The sequence below is a fragment of the Mustela putorius genome, unplaced genomic scaffold (assembly GCF_011764305.1).
Source record: "Mustela putorius furo isolate JIRA1106 unplaced genomic scaffold, ASM1176430v1.1 tig00003962_pilon_pilon_pilon, whole genome shotgun sequence".
NCBI classification, from domain to species: domain Eukaryota; kingdom Metazoa; phylum Chordata; class Mammalia; order Carnivora; family Mustelidae; genus Mustela; species Mustela putorius.
Window position 1 is genome coordinate 12,055,035 of NW_025422106.1, and position 13,881 is coordinate 12,068,915.

General features: G+C 37.9%; 1 protein-coding gene and 1 long non-coding RNA gene across 2 annotated transcripts in view; one reads left to right on the forward strand and one right to left on the reverse strand.

Annotated features, from left to right (window-relative positions):
- Nucleotides 1-13,881, forward strand: part of GDPD1 (glycerophosphodiester phosphodiesterase domain containing 1) — a 56,724-nt gene that overhangs the window by 40,417 nt on the left and 2,426 nt on the right. The window contains exons 5-8 of the mRNA XM_004747270.3: nt 261-379; nt 894-983; nt 8,002-8,135; nt 13,035-13,094. Of these exons, the coding sequence (XP_004747327.3) occupies nt 261-379; nt 894-983; nt 8,002-8,135; nt 13,035-13,094 (403 nt within the window). The remainder of the gene's footprint in view (nt 1-260; nt 380-893; nt 984-8,001; nt 8,136-13,034; nt 13,095-13,881) is intronic.
- LOC106005326 overlaps nt 1-13,881 on the reverse strand; it is a 73,945-nt gene that overhangs the window by 10,840 nt on the left and 49,224 nt on the right. The window lies entirely within an intron of this gene.

The following is a 13,881-nucleotide window of genomic DNA, read 5'->3' on the forward strand; positions in this document are numbered from 1 at the left end:
GATCTATAGCTACACTGTAACTATTAAATTATGCATTGGAAAAAAATACTAGAGAAAGTATACTAAATGATCACAATGGTTATGTCTAAGTTGTTGAATTTTAGATGATTTTCCTCTTCTTCTTACTTTTCATCCTTTTGTACATGTCCTATATAAATACATCCTATTGTGAAAACAGTACTTTATCTTTTTTTCTCCCAATCCTCAAAAAAATGGAATGTTATCTTTTAAAAATACTTTTACAAATCTTGCTTTCTCAGCATGCCAATGTGAAGGAAAAGATAACCGAATTCCATTACTGAAGGAAGTTTTTGAGGCTTTTCCTAACACTCCCATTAACATCGATATCAAGGTCAACAACAATGTGCTGATAAAAAAGGTATGTGAGCCAGTCCCTCCTCTGGCTGTGTTCTATCAGATTTCACAAACTAAGTAAGGCTACAGTAAGTGACTTCATAAACTGATAACGTTCAAGGAAATGTGATACTCTAGGGATCCATATTGTTTTAAATAATGCCCTGGGAGAAAATACCACTTTACTGTTGGAAGGTCTATTTTCAGAGCAAGCTGTCCTGTCCCAGATAAAACTGAGCTCCTGTGAACCCGTTGTTCTGGCATGGGTATAATTAACTTCTTCAAATTTACTTGCTTCCCTTGCAGTTAGTTTATATCAAATGACTAAATAGTTGCATTCTATTAGATAAATCACAGAATGGTAAGATGTATGTAATTGCTTATATTTTATAAAATAATCTGAATTCACATATCAGTTCTTCCCAAAGTTGATATTATTCACTGGCAGATAGTCAGTTGTAATCCATTTTTTAAGTGAAGTAACATAAGCGGATTTGCCAGTAGGCATATGCATAAACTTTTGCATTTTTCACATGCAGGTTTCAGAGTTGGTGAAGCAATACAGACGAGAACACATAACGGTGTGGGGTAATGCCAGTTATGAAATCGTAGAAAAGTGCTACAGAGAGGTAAGCTTCCAAAATGATACAGAATGATCTTTCTTCCTGTTGTTGTATATCTATAAATGTCACCACAGTAATAATTTTTTTTTCACAGTAATAATTTTTAAAAGTATCTTATTTCAAAGCCTTGATATAAAGACAGATGGTACTGGGTGGAAGCACCTAACCAGAAGTTTAGTAATAGAGGTATTGGATTTTTTTTTTTTAAGATTTTACTTATTTGACAGAGAGAGAGATCACAAATAGGCAGAGAGGCAGGCAGAGAGAGGGGGGGAAGCAGGCTCCCTGCTGAGCAGAGAGCCCGATGTGGGGCTCGATCCCAGGACCCTGAGATCATCACCTGAGCTGAAGGCAGAGGCATAACCCACTGAGCCACCTAGGTGCCCAGAGGTAATGGGTTTAATAGAAATCATGTTCTTGGGGGTGCCTGGGGAGCTCAGTTGGTTTAGCAACTGTCTTCAGCTCAGATCATGATCCCAGGGTCCGAGTCCCACATTGGGCTCCCCCCACTCTGAGGGGAGCCTGCTTTTCTTTCTCCCCCTGCCTGCTACTCCCCCTGCTTGTTATCTCTCTGTCAAATAAAATCTCTAAAGAAAATAAATAAAAAGAAAAGAAATCAAGTACTTGGGGCTGGCTTACAGAATTCTTATTTTCACATGCTAATATTAATCGTTTGCCAACATTTTATTATGTACATTATGAAACAAAATATTATTCCTGTTTTTTAATGTCTGTTTTTTGTTAGGTTATAGAAATTTTTGTGTAATTTTAAATTGAGGAAAAGATTTTAGTCCTTCGACTCTAGAGTTCAAGCTTCTCTGTTCCCTACCTCCCAATCAGAACTAATCAAATTAAGCCAGGATCATAGTTATCAGGTGGTATATAAAAGTAGGGCCATCTACCCACTGAAATGAAGAAAATATATCTATAAAAAGTTAATTTGATATACTTAAAAAAAATTTTTTTTTTTTTAAAGATTTTATTTATTTATTTGAGAGAGAGACAGTGAGAGAGAGCATGAGCGAGGAGAAGGTCAGAGGGAAAAGCAGACTCCCCATGGAGCTGGGAGCCTGATGCGGGACTCGATCCCGGGACTCCGGGATCATGACCTGAGCCGAAAGCAGTCGTCCAACCAACTGAGCCACCCAGGCGTCCCAAAAAAAATTTTTTTTAAGATATTTTAGTTATTCATTTGAGACAGAGAGAGCACACAAGCAGGGGGAGAGGCAGAGGGAGAGGGAGAAGCAGACTCCGCTGAGCAGGGAGCCCGATGCGGGACTCAATCCTAGGACCCTGGGACCATGACCCGAGCTGAAGGCAGACACTTAACCATTTGAGCCACCCAGGCATCCCGATATATATATATTTTTTTAAGATTTTATTTATTTATTTGACAGAGAGAGATCACAAGTAGACAGAGAGGCAGGCAGAGAGAGAGAGAAGTAGGCTCCCCTCTGAGCAGAGAGCCCGAGGCGGGACTCGATCCCAGGACCCCGAGATCATGACCTGAGTCGAAGGCAGCGGCTCAACCCACTGAGCCACCCAGGCGCCCCAACCGATATATTTTTTAAATGAATTTTTATTCTAGTTTCTGATAATTTTCTATTCATTTTTCTTTTCTATTTTTTTTTAAGATTTTATCCATTTACTTGACAGAGAGAGAGATCACAAGTAGGCAGAGAGGCAGGCAGAGAGAAGAGAGGGGGAGGCAGTCTCCCCGATGAGCAGAGAGCCTGATGCGGGGCTTGATCACAGGACCCCGAGATCATGACCTGAGCGAAGGCAGAGGCTTAAATCACTGAGCCACCCAGGTGCTCCAATTTGATATATTTTGACATGGTATGCTAAGCCTCTCTAAGCAAGTTTAGCTATATACTATACGTATTATAAGTATGGCTTATATACTATAGCAAATATAGCTAGGAGAATATGAAATTCAAAATGTAAAAAAACCTTAAGCATGAAAGACTCTCAGAATACAAGTACTAGTGGTGATAGGGCAGAAGAAATACTGTGACACAAACAGTAATTCAAAATACAAATATTTCTTTTGGGAAGGCCTTCCTTCCTAGCAAAGAAGGCAAAAATACAGATCCAGAATTGGCACCATTATAATTAAAGTACAGTTAAAGCCCTCATTAAAGCAGGTAATTTTTATGTATGTGCCATAGGCTCTCTGAGATTCCAAGGTTGCTTGTGTACAAAAGAAGAAAACAGTGGTCATTGGGAAGGATGGTTTCAGATTGCTAAGAATTAGCGCTAATACTTTTCCCTAAGTAATTGTTGTCTAATGGTATTTTCACGTGTCATTAAAAGTGACTGTACTGAAGGTCTTGTCGCCTGCTGGTTGCTTTACGTAACTCAAATGTTTTTAAAAAATAAAAAATAGTGATAACAGCAAATGCAGGAGAAGATGAGGAGAAGCCGCATCTCTCCAGCTTGCTCGTGAGAATGTAAAATAGTACAGCCACTCTCTTCATTCATTGGGTGGTTTCTTACCAGACTAAACATACACTTCCCATATTAACCAGCAGTCTCACTCTTGGGCATATACCTCAGAAAAATGAAAACGTATGCACATAAAAACCTGTATATGAATGTTAATAGCAGCTTTGTTTATTAGAGCAAAATACTGGAAACCAACCAAAATGCCCTTCAACAGGTGGATGACTGAACAAACTGACATATCCACATGATACAATACTATTCAGTGATGAAAGGAAATGAGCTATTGATACCTGTAACAACTTGGGCTGTCCTAAGACTCAAAGACATTTTGCTTGGTGAAAAAAAATAAACCTCAAAAAAAAAAAAAAAACCCTCAAAAGATTACATACTGCAATCTCTATATGATGATGATGATGATGATGATGATTTAAAGATTTTATTTATTTATTTGACAGAGACATAGCGAGAGAAGTAACACAAGCAAGGGGAGTGGGAGAGGGAGAAGCAGGCTTCCCACTGAACAGGGAGCCTGATGCAGGACTCCATCCCAGGACCCTGGGTTCATGACCTGAGCAGAAGGCAGATGCTTAAAGACTGAACTACCCAGGCACCCTGGAATCTCTATATTATATACCTGAAACTAATATAACACTGTATGTTAACTAACTGGAATTTTTTTAAAAAGAAAAAAAAAAACTTAAAGAAGAAAAACCAAAAAACAAAAAGGTTACATACTATATGATTCCATTTATGTAACTTTCTCAAAACTGTACACATTGAAGAGCAGATAAGTGGCTGCCAGGGGATAGAGACTGGGGGTCGGGTAGAGAGTGAAGGCAAATACCAAAAGGTGTAGGAGGGAGTTCTTGTGTGTGATGGAACTGTTCTGTATCTTGTTTGTGGTGGTGGTTAAAGAAATTGATACACTGTTAAAACTGCACTAAACCAGGGTGCCTGGGTGGCTCAGTTGGGTAAGCATTTGCCGTTGGCTCAGGTCATGATCTTGGGTTCCCAGGATTGAGACCTGCATCAGGCTACCCACTCAGTGGGGAGTCTGCTTCTCCCTCTCCCTGTCCCTTGTGATCCCTCTCTCGCTCTCTTTCAAATAAATAAATAAAATCTTTAAAAAAAAAAAAACTGCATTAACCCAAACACATGCACAAATGAATGCAGATTTTTAAAAGTGAAACTGAGTAAGGTCTATAGTCTAATTAACAGTGATATGCTGGGCCAGGAGGGAGTTAAAGAAAAGAAAAAAAGGGGAAAACAGCAACAAAAAACCCCAGCGATAAACCAGTGTCAAGTTCTGGTTTTGATGTATGACAGTTACAACAACAGTGACTATACTGGAGGTCTTGTCGCCTGCTGGTTGCTTTACGTAACTCAAATGTTTTTAAAAAATAAAAAATAGTGATAACAGCAAATGCAGGAGAAGATGAGGAGAAGCCGCATCTCTCCAGCTTGCTCGTGAGAATGTAAAATAGTACAGCCACTCTCTTCATTCATTGGATGGTTACCATTTGGAGAAACTTAGGTTAAGGATTCATAGGACTCTGTTTTTACAAGTTTTTGTGACTCTAGTGTTTCAAAATAAAAAGTCCACTTTTGACCCAGAATCAGAGAACTTTTCCCTTGATTCACATATTTTTCTTCAAGACTCTGGCTTTTTGTCATTTTACAATTTAAAAACTCCCAAAAGTTCCAGCAGTAATATTTGAACATCGCAGTAAAAATGTCTCAATCATATTTGTTATTCATATAATGAACATGTCATATAATTAAGTCATGCATCTTTTATAATTCTAGAAGTATGATTTATAAGAATTCTACATTAGCCCTTTAATTCCCAAATGCTAGAAACTAAAAATACAAAGATAACTTGGCTAACTGAATTTAAATTTTTAAAAAATGTATAAAAAGAAAAATGGGGCACACAGTGGGGAGGGGAAAACATGGGGCCCTTAGTCCCACGTAATGACTTTTATTTATTTTTTTTTTTTAAAGATTTTATTTATTTATTTGACAGAGAGAAATCACAAGTAGGCAGAGAGGCAGGCAGAGAGAGAGAGAGGAGGAAGCAGGCTCCCTGCTGAGCAGAGAGCCCGATGCGGGACTCGATCCCAGGACCCTGAGATCATGACCTGAGCCGAAGGCAGCGGCTTAACCACTGAGCCACCCAGGCGCCCCACGTAATGACTTTTAATTCACGCTTACTCAATGGAGTAGTTCTTAACCTTGGCTGTGTGTTGGAATCACCTGAAAAGTCTCAAAAAAATACAAATGCCTGGGTGCCATTTCATAAATTCTATTTATTCAAGTATAATTGAAACACCATGTGATACTAGTGATTCCACAAATCTATATTTATGCTGTACTCACAAGTGTAGCTAGCACCAGTCATCATATAACAAACAGTATTATGACACCATTGACTGCATTCCCTATGCTGTCCCTTTTTTACCCCCACGACCTATTCATTCCATACCTGGAAGCCTGTGTCTCTCACCCCCCTTCACCCACTCCCCCTCTCCCCTCCCATATGGCAACCATCAGTTTGTTTTCTGTAATTATGGGTCAGTCTCTGCTTTTTGTTTGTTTTGCTTTTTAGATTCCACACATAAGGGAAATCACTATGGCATTTGTCTTTCTCTGTCTGCCTTATTTCATTAGTATAATACCAAGTCCATCCAACTTGTCAATGGCAAGATTCCCAGATGTTCTACTTTAGAAGATATGGAGTGGCCCCGGCTGTTATGTCAGTCAGTGGTGGGTCAGCATACCAAACCCTACCCTCTCCCACCCCGGGCAGCCTGCCATGGCTTTCCAGAAGTACCGGTTACTATTTTTAGTTCTCTGGGTCCAAAGCTGTTTAAGTTTTGAGGGTTGGCCCCAAGCCAGTTTTTCCCATAAGCTCTGTTATTCTTAGTGCATGAATTTGCAGAAGTCAGGTTTTTCAGGGACTTGTACATTGTGTTACAGCTGAAACACCTGTATATAAATTAGCCTAAAATGTTACAAAGCAGCATGTGAACATAGGTGCAGAAGAAATCCTCAAACTTACTTACTCTGTTTTTTTATTTTTTATTTTATAAATAAAGAAGTGGGTAATTTAGAGGTAATATTCAAAATAAATTACTTTTCTGCATGACTTTTTCAATATATTACTTTTGTATAGAAAAAAATCAACTGTAGGGCTCATGGGTGGCTCAGGCTGTTGAATGTCTGCCTTTAGCTCAGGTCATGCTCTCAGGTCCTGGAATGGAGTGCCACGGCGAGCTCCCTGTTCAGCAGGGAGCCTGCTTCTCCTTCTGCCCCTCCCTGCTGCTCAGGATCTCTCTCTCATGCTCTTTCTCAAATAAATAAATAAAATATTTAAAAAAAAAAAGAAAAATCAGCTTTACCATAATTTCTGTTTGTTTTAAAGACAAATATAGGAGGGGCTAGGGAGACGGGGATATGAGGGGCAATTTACTGAGCACAGAATTTCAGTTTTACAAGATGAAGAGAATATATATATATATGGCTTGCATTCTAAGGGTTTTGGGACCTTGAACACATTTTGCAACAGAAATCTAAAATGATGGCTAGAGGGGCGCCTGGGTGGCTCAGTGGGTTAAGCCGCTGCCTTCGGCTCAGGTCATGATCTCAAAGTCCTGGGATCGAGTCCCACATCGGGCTCTCTGCTCAGCAGGGTGCCTGCTTCCTCCTTTCTCTCTGCCTACTTGCGATCTCTCTCTGTCAAATAAATAAATAAAATCTTTAAAAATAAATAAATAAATAAAATGGTGGCTAGATTCTTGGACTAGCTTACAAAATCCTATTTATATTTGATGCATAATATAGTTGAAAGATGACAGATTTGCAACAGTGTTTATATTTTATCTATAGATGTATCAATATCATATCCTGCTTAACTAATATATAACTATATCTATAGATAAGAACACCTATATATCTCTATATGGATATATATGAAAAAATATTGATCTTTAGTTAATATTTTTTTAAATGGGAGTAAGGTTACTGAATATTTCATTTATTCATTTCTTTTTTTTTCCCCAAGATTTTATTTATTTATTTGACAGACAGAGATCACAAGTAGGCAGAGAAGCAGGCAGAGGGAGAGAAGGGGGAGGAAGCAGGCTCCCTGCCGAGCAGAGACCCTGATGCGGGGCTCGATCCCAGGACCCTGAGATCATGACCTGAGCCAAAGGCAGAGGCTCAACCCACTGAGCCACCCAGGCACCCCTCATTTATTCATTTCTTTATCTTATTCCATTTGGTTCTCTAATGATAAGCACTATCACCAACAGACAGAAGTGGTGTAGCAAGCAGAGAATAGGGAATACAGAAACTCAAGTATCATCAATTAACAGTATAGGGCTCCATGACAGATCCTGATCCGTTTGGCAGGGACTAGCCATTTTTAAGTGTGGTGGGTTTGGAGATGGATGTTGATAATTCAGGGAGTACTTTTAACAAATGTCCAATACAGTCTTGGAAATTTTGAGGATATGAAATCATCCTCTTTATTTGAGCAGTTGTAAAATAACATAATATTGCTTGTGTCTTTTAGAATTCAGATATTCCTATCCTCTTCAGTCTACAACGTGTTCTGCTCATTCTTGGCCTTTTCTTCACTGGCCTCTTGCCCTTTGTGCCCATTCGAGAACAGTTTTTTGAAATCCCAATGCCTTCTATCATACTGAAGTAAGTGGTTACTCTGTTTTCCTCAGTTATCATTATAGGGGGACTAAGATCAAGGCTCACTAATATCAATGTAAATGATAAAGAATAGGTGGCTATAGGGGCATCTGGCTGGCTCAGTCAGTAGAGCATGTGACTCTTGATCTCAGGGTTATAAGTTTGAGCCCCACATGGGGGTTTAAAAATACAATCTTAAAAAAAAATAGATTGCTGTAGTTATTTACATGTTGGTTTAACTGACCTGTATTAATAATGCTTTTTGATATAATTAAGACACATTTTTCTAAAATGAATAATATAGTATTGTAAGTATTTCATCTGGACCCATTTCAGGTAACAACTTTCTGTGCCTGTGTACTCAGAAGTCAGGTACAAAGAATTGACCTTAACTGTTGAAGCTTAATACTTCTTTTATTCTAACACGTAATTGCAGTTGCCCTCCAACTGCCCTAACTTATTTATACCTCAGTCACAATATGCAGCTGAAATTCCATTAAACTCCAAATTTGTGGGGCACCTGGCTGGCTAAGAGCATGGAACTCTTGATCTCAGGGTTGTGAGTTCAAGCTCCACGTTGGGCCTAGAGATTACTTTAAAAAAAAAAAAAAATTACATTAAATGTGATCTCACCTGCATGGAAACTTTTTTCATCCCCAAACAGAACTTTAAAAGATCAAGCTGAACATTAGTGCAGCAGTCATTAGGAAATATTGGTAAGAAAAACAATTTGGTCGGTACCCTTGTATTCAGCATTTATGTTTCTTGCTTGTTTTCCAATTTGAGTTTCTTCGTGATGAGCATGTTTATTTTATCTATTCCCAATTATATTTATGGGCAGCCTTTGTAGCTATTTCTCAGACAAAACAGAAATCACTTCTTGCCTACAAAGAAACCATTTTCATTTGCTGGATTAAAATGATTCCTGACCATTTACTCCTGAAATACTTAAGCTTCCTATGGCTTGGCATGAACTGTTGTCCTCTCTAGATTACCTCCCATGTGTTTCTTTTAGGAGCAGGTATTACTTAATTACAGACAAATGAACAAACTTCATAGATTAATCTTTTCTCTAAAAAGTAATCATCGATTAAGACAAGGTAGAATATTGTGTGTGTTTTAACTTTTTTTTTTAATAGATGAAGGTGGGTAATTCCTAAGACAACATAATAATTTCTTTAATGAGGTAGTGTTTGATACACTAAATCCCTGAGATTCCAGAAGTCGCAACCAGTATTTTCAATCTGGGCTACAGTTAGGAAAAAGAGGATTTTATTTAGAGAGCTTCTAATAAAAACTGAATTCAGAGAGAAAGGGGAAATAAAGGAATTTAAGTGTGGAGACTCAGAATTATTCCAAGAGTACGGACAAGAGGCATTAGAAAGGAAACAGGAAGTGAAGATCCAGGGGGAATGGAAATCGCCGTATGCTGTTAAACTTAAAAGTTTTCAGTGTAGAGAGAGGCTAACCAGAGATTTGCTCTGGTACAATCCAACATTAATGACACAGGCAGTTGTGCTGCTCCAGGAATCTGAGGAAACTGACGAAACTCAGCATAAGTCCAAAGGTCAAGTATAGAAAAGATAATTTAAAAGAACAGGTCCTAGGTTCAATATTTGCAAATCAAACAATCATGCTACATCACATTAATAAAAGAAAGGATAAGAACCATATGATCATTTCAATAGATGCAAAAAAAGCATAGGGAAAAGACAAAGTACAACATCCACACATTATAAAAACCCTCAACATTAAAATAAAAGCCATATATGAAAAACTCATAGCTAATATCATCCTAAATGCGGAAAAACTAAGAGCTTTTCCTCTGTAGTCAGGAACAAGACAGGGATATCTACTCTTACTAATTTTATTCAACATGGTACTGGAAGTCCTAGCCACAGCAGTCAGACAACAAAAGGAAATAAAAGTCATCCAAAGAGGCAAGGAAGAAATAAAACGTTAACTATTTGCATATGATACTACATATAGAAAACCAAAAAGACTCCACCAAAAAAACTGATAAATTCAGCAAAGTCGGAAGATATGAAATCAACCTATAGAAATCTGTTGCATTTCTATAAACCAATAATGAAGCAGAAAGAGAAATTAAGGAATCACTCCCATTTACAGTTGTACCAAAAACACTCAGATACTTGGAATAAATCTAACCAAAGAGGTGAAAGAATTGTACTCTGAAAACCATAAAACACGGGTGAAAGAAATTAAAAATGACACAAAGAAATGGAAAGAGATTCCATGGTCATGGATTGGAAGAACAAATACTGTGAAAATGTCTATACTGCCCAAAGCAATCTACACATTTAATGCCATCTCTATCAAAATACCAACAGCATATTTCAGGAGCTGAACAAACAGTCCTAAAATTTGTATGGAACCACAAAAGACCCAAAATAGCCAAAGCAACCTTGAAAAAGAAAAACACAACTGGAGGCATCACAATTCTGCACTTCAAGTTATATTGCAAAGCTGTAGTAATCAAAACAGTGTAATACCGGCACAAAGACAGACACACAGATTAATAGAATGGAATAGAAAATCCAGAAATGGGGCGCCTGGGAGGCTCAGTGGGGTAAAGCCTCTGCCTTTGGCTCAGGTCATGATCCTGGGGTCCTGGGATCGAGTCCTGCACCTGGCTCTCTGCTCAGGAGGGAGCCTGCTTCTCTGTCTCTCTCTGCCTGCCTCTCTGCCTCCTTGTGATCTCTGTCTGTCAAATAAATAAATAAAATCTTAAAAAAAAAAGAAAAAGAAAATCCAGAAACGAACCCACCATTATATGGTCAATAATCTTTGACAAAGCAGGAAAAAATATCCAATGGGAAAAAGGTCTCTTCAACAAATGGTGTTGGGAAAACTGGACAGCAACATGGAAAAGAATGAAACTAGACCACTTTCTTACACCATACAGAAAGAATAAATTAAAAATGGACTAAAGACCTAAATGTGAGACCTGAAACCATAAAAATCCTAGAAGAGAACACAAGCAGTATCTTTTTTCTACATACATCTCCTGAAACAAGGGAAACAAAATCGACAATAAAATATTGAGATTACATCAAAATAAAAAACTTCTGCACAGAAAAGGAAACAATCTAATGAAACTAAAAGGAACCCACAGAATGAAAGAAGGTATTTGGGAAAGGACAGATCTGTTAAAGGGTTAGTATCCAAAATATAGAAGTTCTTATAAAACACAGTACCCCCAAAATGAATAATCTAATTTAAAATGGGCAGAAGAGACAATGGCTAAAATAAAAAAACTCAAGAGGGTGCCTGGGTGGCTCAGATGATTAAGCAGCTGCCTTCAGCTCAGGTCATGATTCCAGAGTCCTGGGATTGAGCCCCACATTGATCTCCCTGCTCTGTTGGGAGCCTGCTTCCCCTCTCCTTCTGCCTACTGCTCTGCCTGCTTGTATTCTCTCTCTCTCTCTCAAATAAGTTAATAAAATCTAAAACAAACAAACAAACAAAAAAACCACAACTCAAGAAACAACACGTGTTGGCAAGGATGTGGAAAAATGGGTGAATCCTCATGCACTGTTGGAGGGAATGAAAACTGGTGCAGCCACTGCAGAAAACAGTAATGAGGTTCCTCAAAACGGTAAAAATAGAACCATCCTACAATCCAGCAATCATACTACTAGGTATTTACCCAAAGAATATAAAAATACTAATTCAAAGGGATATGGGCACCTCGATGTTTATAGCAGATTATTTATAATGGTCAAGTTATTTAAAACAGCCCAAGTGTTCATCAATAGATGAGTGGATAAAGAAGATATGGTATATATACATACACTATAGAATATTACTGAGCCATAAAAACAAATGAAACCGGGGCACCTGGGTGGCTCAGTGGGTTAAAGCCTCTGCCTTCAGCTCAGGTCATGATCCCAGTATCCTGGGATCGAGCCCCACATCAGGTGCTCTGCTCGGCCAGGAACCTGCTTCCTCCTCTCTCTCTGCCTGCCTCTCTGCCTACTTGTGATCTCTGTGTCAAATAAATAAATAAAATCTTTAAAACAAAACAAAACAAATGAAACCTTGATATATGCAATGACATGGATGGAGCTAGAGAGTATTATGCTAAGCAAAGTTAAGTCAAGAAAGAGAAATACTATATGATTTCACTTCTATGTGGAATTCCAAAAACAAAAAAATGAGCAAAAGAAAAAGAGAGGCAAACCAAGAAACAGACTCTTAACTAGATAGTTACCAGAAGGGAGGTGGGTGGTGGGGATGGGTTAAACAGGTGATGGGGATTAAGGAGTGCACCTATTGTGATGATCACTGAGTGATGTATGGAGTTGCTGAATCACTATATTGTACACCTGAAACTAATATTATACTGTATGTTAACTAACCGGAATTAAAAAAAACCTGGAACAGAAAAAAAGAAAGAACATGGCCCATGTCTTCAATTATTGAAAGGAGAAGAAAAAACATGCTTCTAAGGTTTTTTAGTCACATTTTTGCCCCATATGTCTTTTAATTTGTAGTAAAGTTGGGTTGTTTGTTTAAGTTTACTAAATACCAGTGCTCACTTCAGCAGCAAATGTACTAAATCTTCTATTACTAAGTTATATCAGACAAAGTGAGAGAAAGAAGCTTCACCAAAAAAGAGAAGAGACATGAGCCCCAGGCACCCAGGGTCTAGAAAGAGAACTTTCATTATGTTTTTAACCTTTTAGTAGTGGTAGCAAAAAGTTATCTCAAAATCAATAGAAACAGAGAACCCAAGTGGGTTTTAATTTACTTTTTTTCACAAATATTTTTTGAGCACATACTAAATGCAAGGCAACTGTTTGTTTTTGAACTCATTTTATTTTATCACACTAATATCTTTCTGTGTTTCTAATTTATGATTCAAATTTTATTTTGCCTCAGGCTAAAAGAACCACACACAATGTCCAGAAGTCAAAAGTTTCTCATCTGGCTTTCCGATATGTAAGAATTTTAATTTCTTGATCTATGAGTTATTGTTTTAGCTGTTATCTGTTAAATACCGTGTTTGTAATTTAGAGCAAGCTTTCTACATGGGGTTTGTAACAAGGACACGATGAGCATGTACTCCATGGGTGGATGTATATGAATCATTTAGAACTACTCTAATTACGAGTCACAAAACCTTAAGAGGAATCTTGAGAGATCATCTCCTCCAGCTTCAGGGGCAACCAAAGGCAGATGATTAAGTTAGGGTTCTCTAGCTAGTTAGTAGAAGAGGAGGCATGGCATTTGCTCTCTTTACTAACCCACAGTCAAAGACATGGTGGAAAGAAGTGTGTATAACCATACAAGTGTATGTAAAAGTATATACTGACTAGTGGCATATTCCTACGAAAAATCCGCTGCACGAAGACTTAACAGCAGACAGGAAGCCCCACCTTTAGGGTAGAGATCAACTTTAAAGAAAATACTTTCCCTTCTCAGACACGTTGTGTTTAGTTTTAGGTAAATACCATGATGTTGCTGTGCTATATTTTGCTTTATTTTATTTTATTTTTTATATTTTGCTTTAAAATGGAACCTGGAATGCTTAAATAATAGTCCTAAATCACAACTTTTAAATTACTTAGCTCCTCTTGCAGAGTTGGAAAACTATCTTTTATCTTTTCTCTGTGCCACGAGGTTTATTCTTTTTTGCTTTATTACTGATTCAATTTCCAGTTTTCAGGGTTGCATTTTTAATTGGTATTAAGTGCATATGATTTTAAGTCTCTGTTATTTCATCATT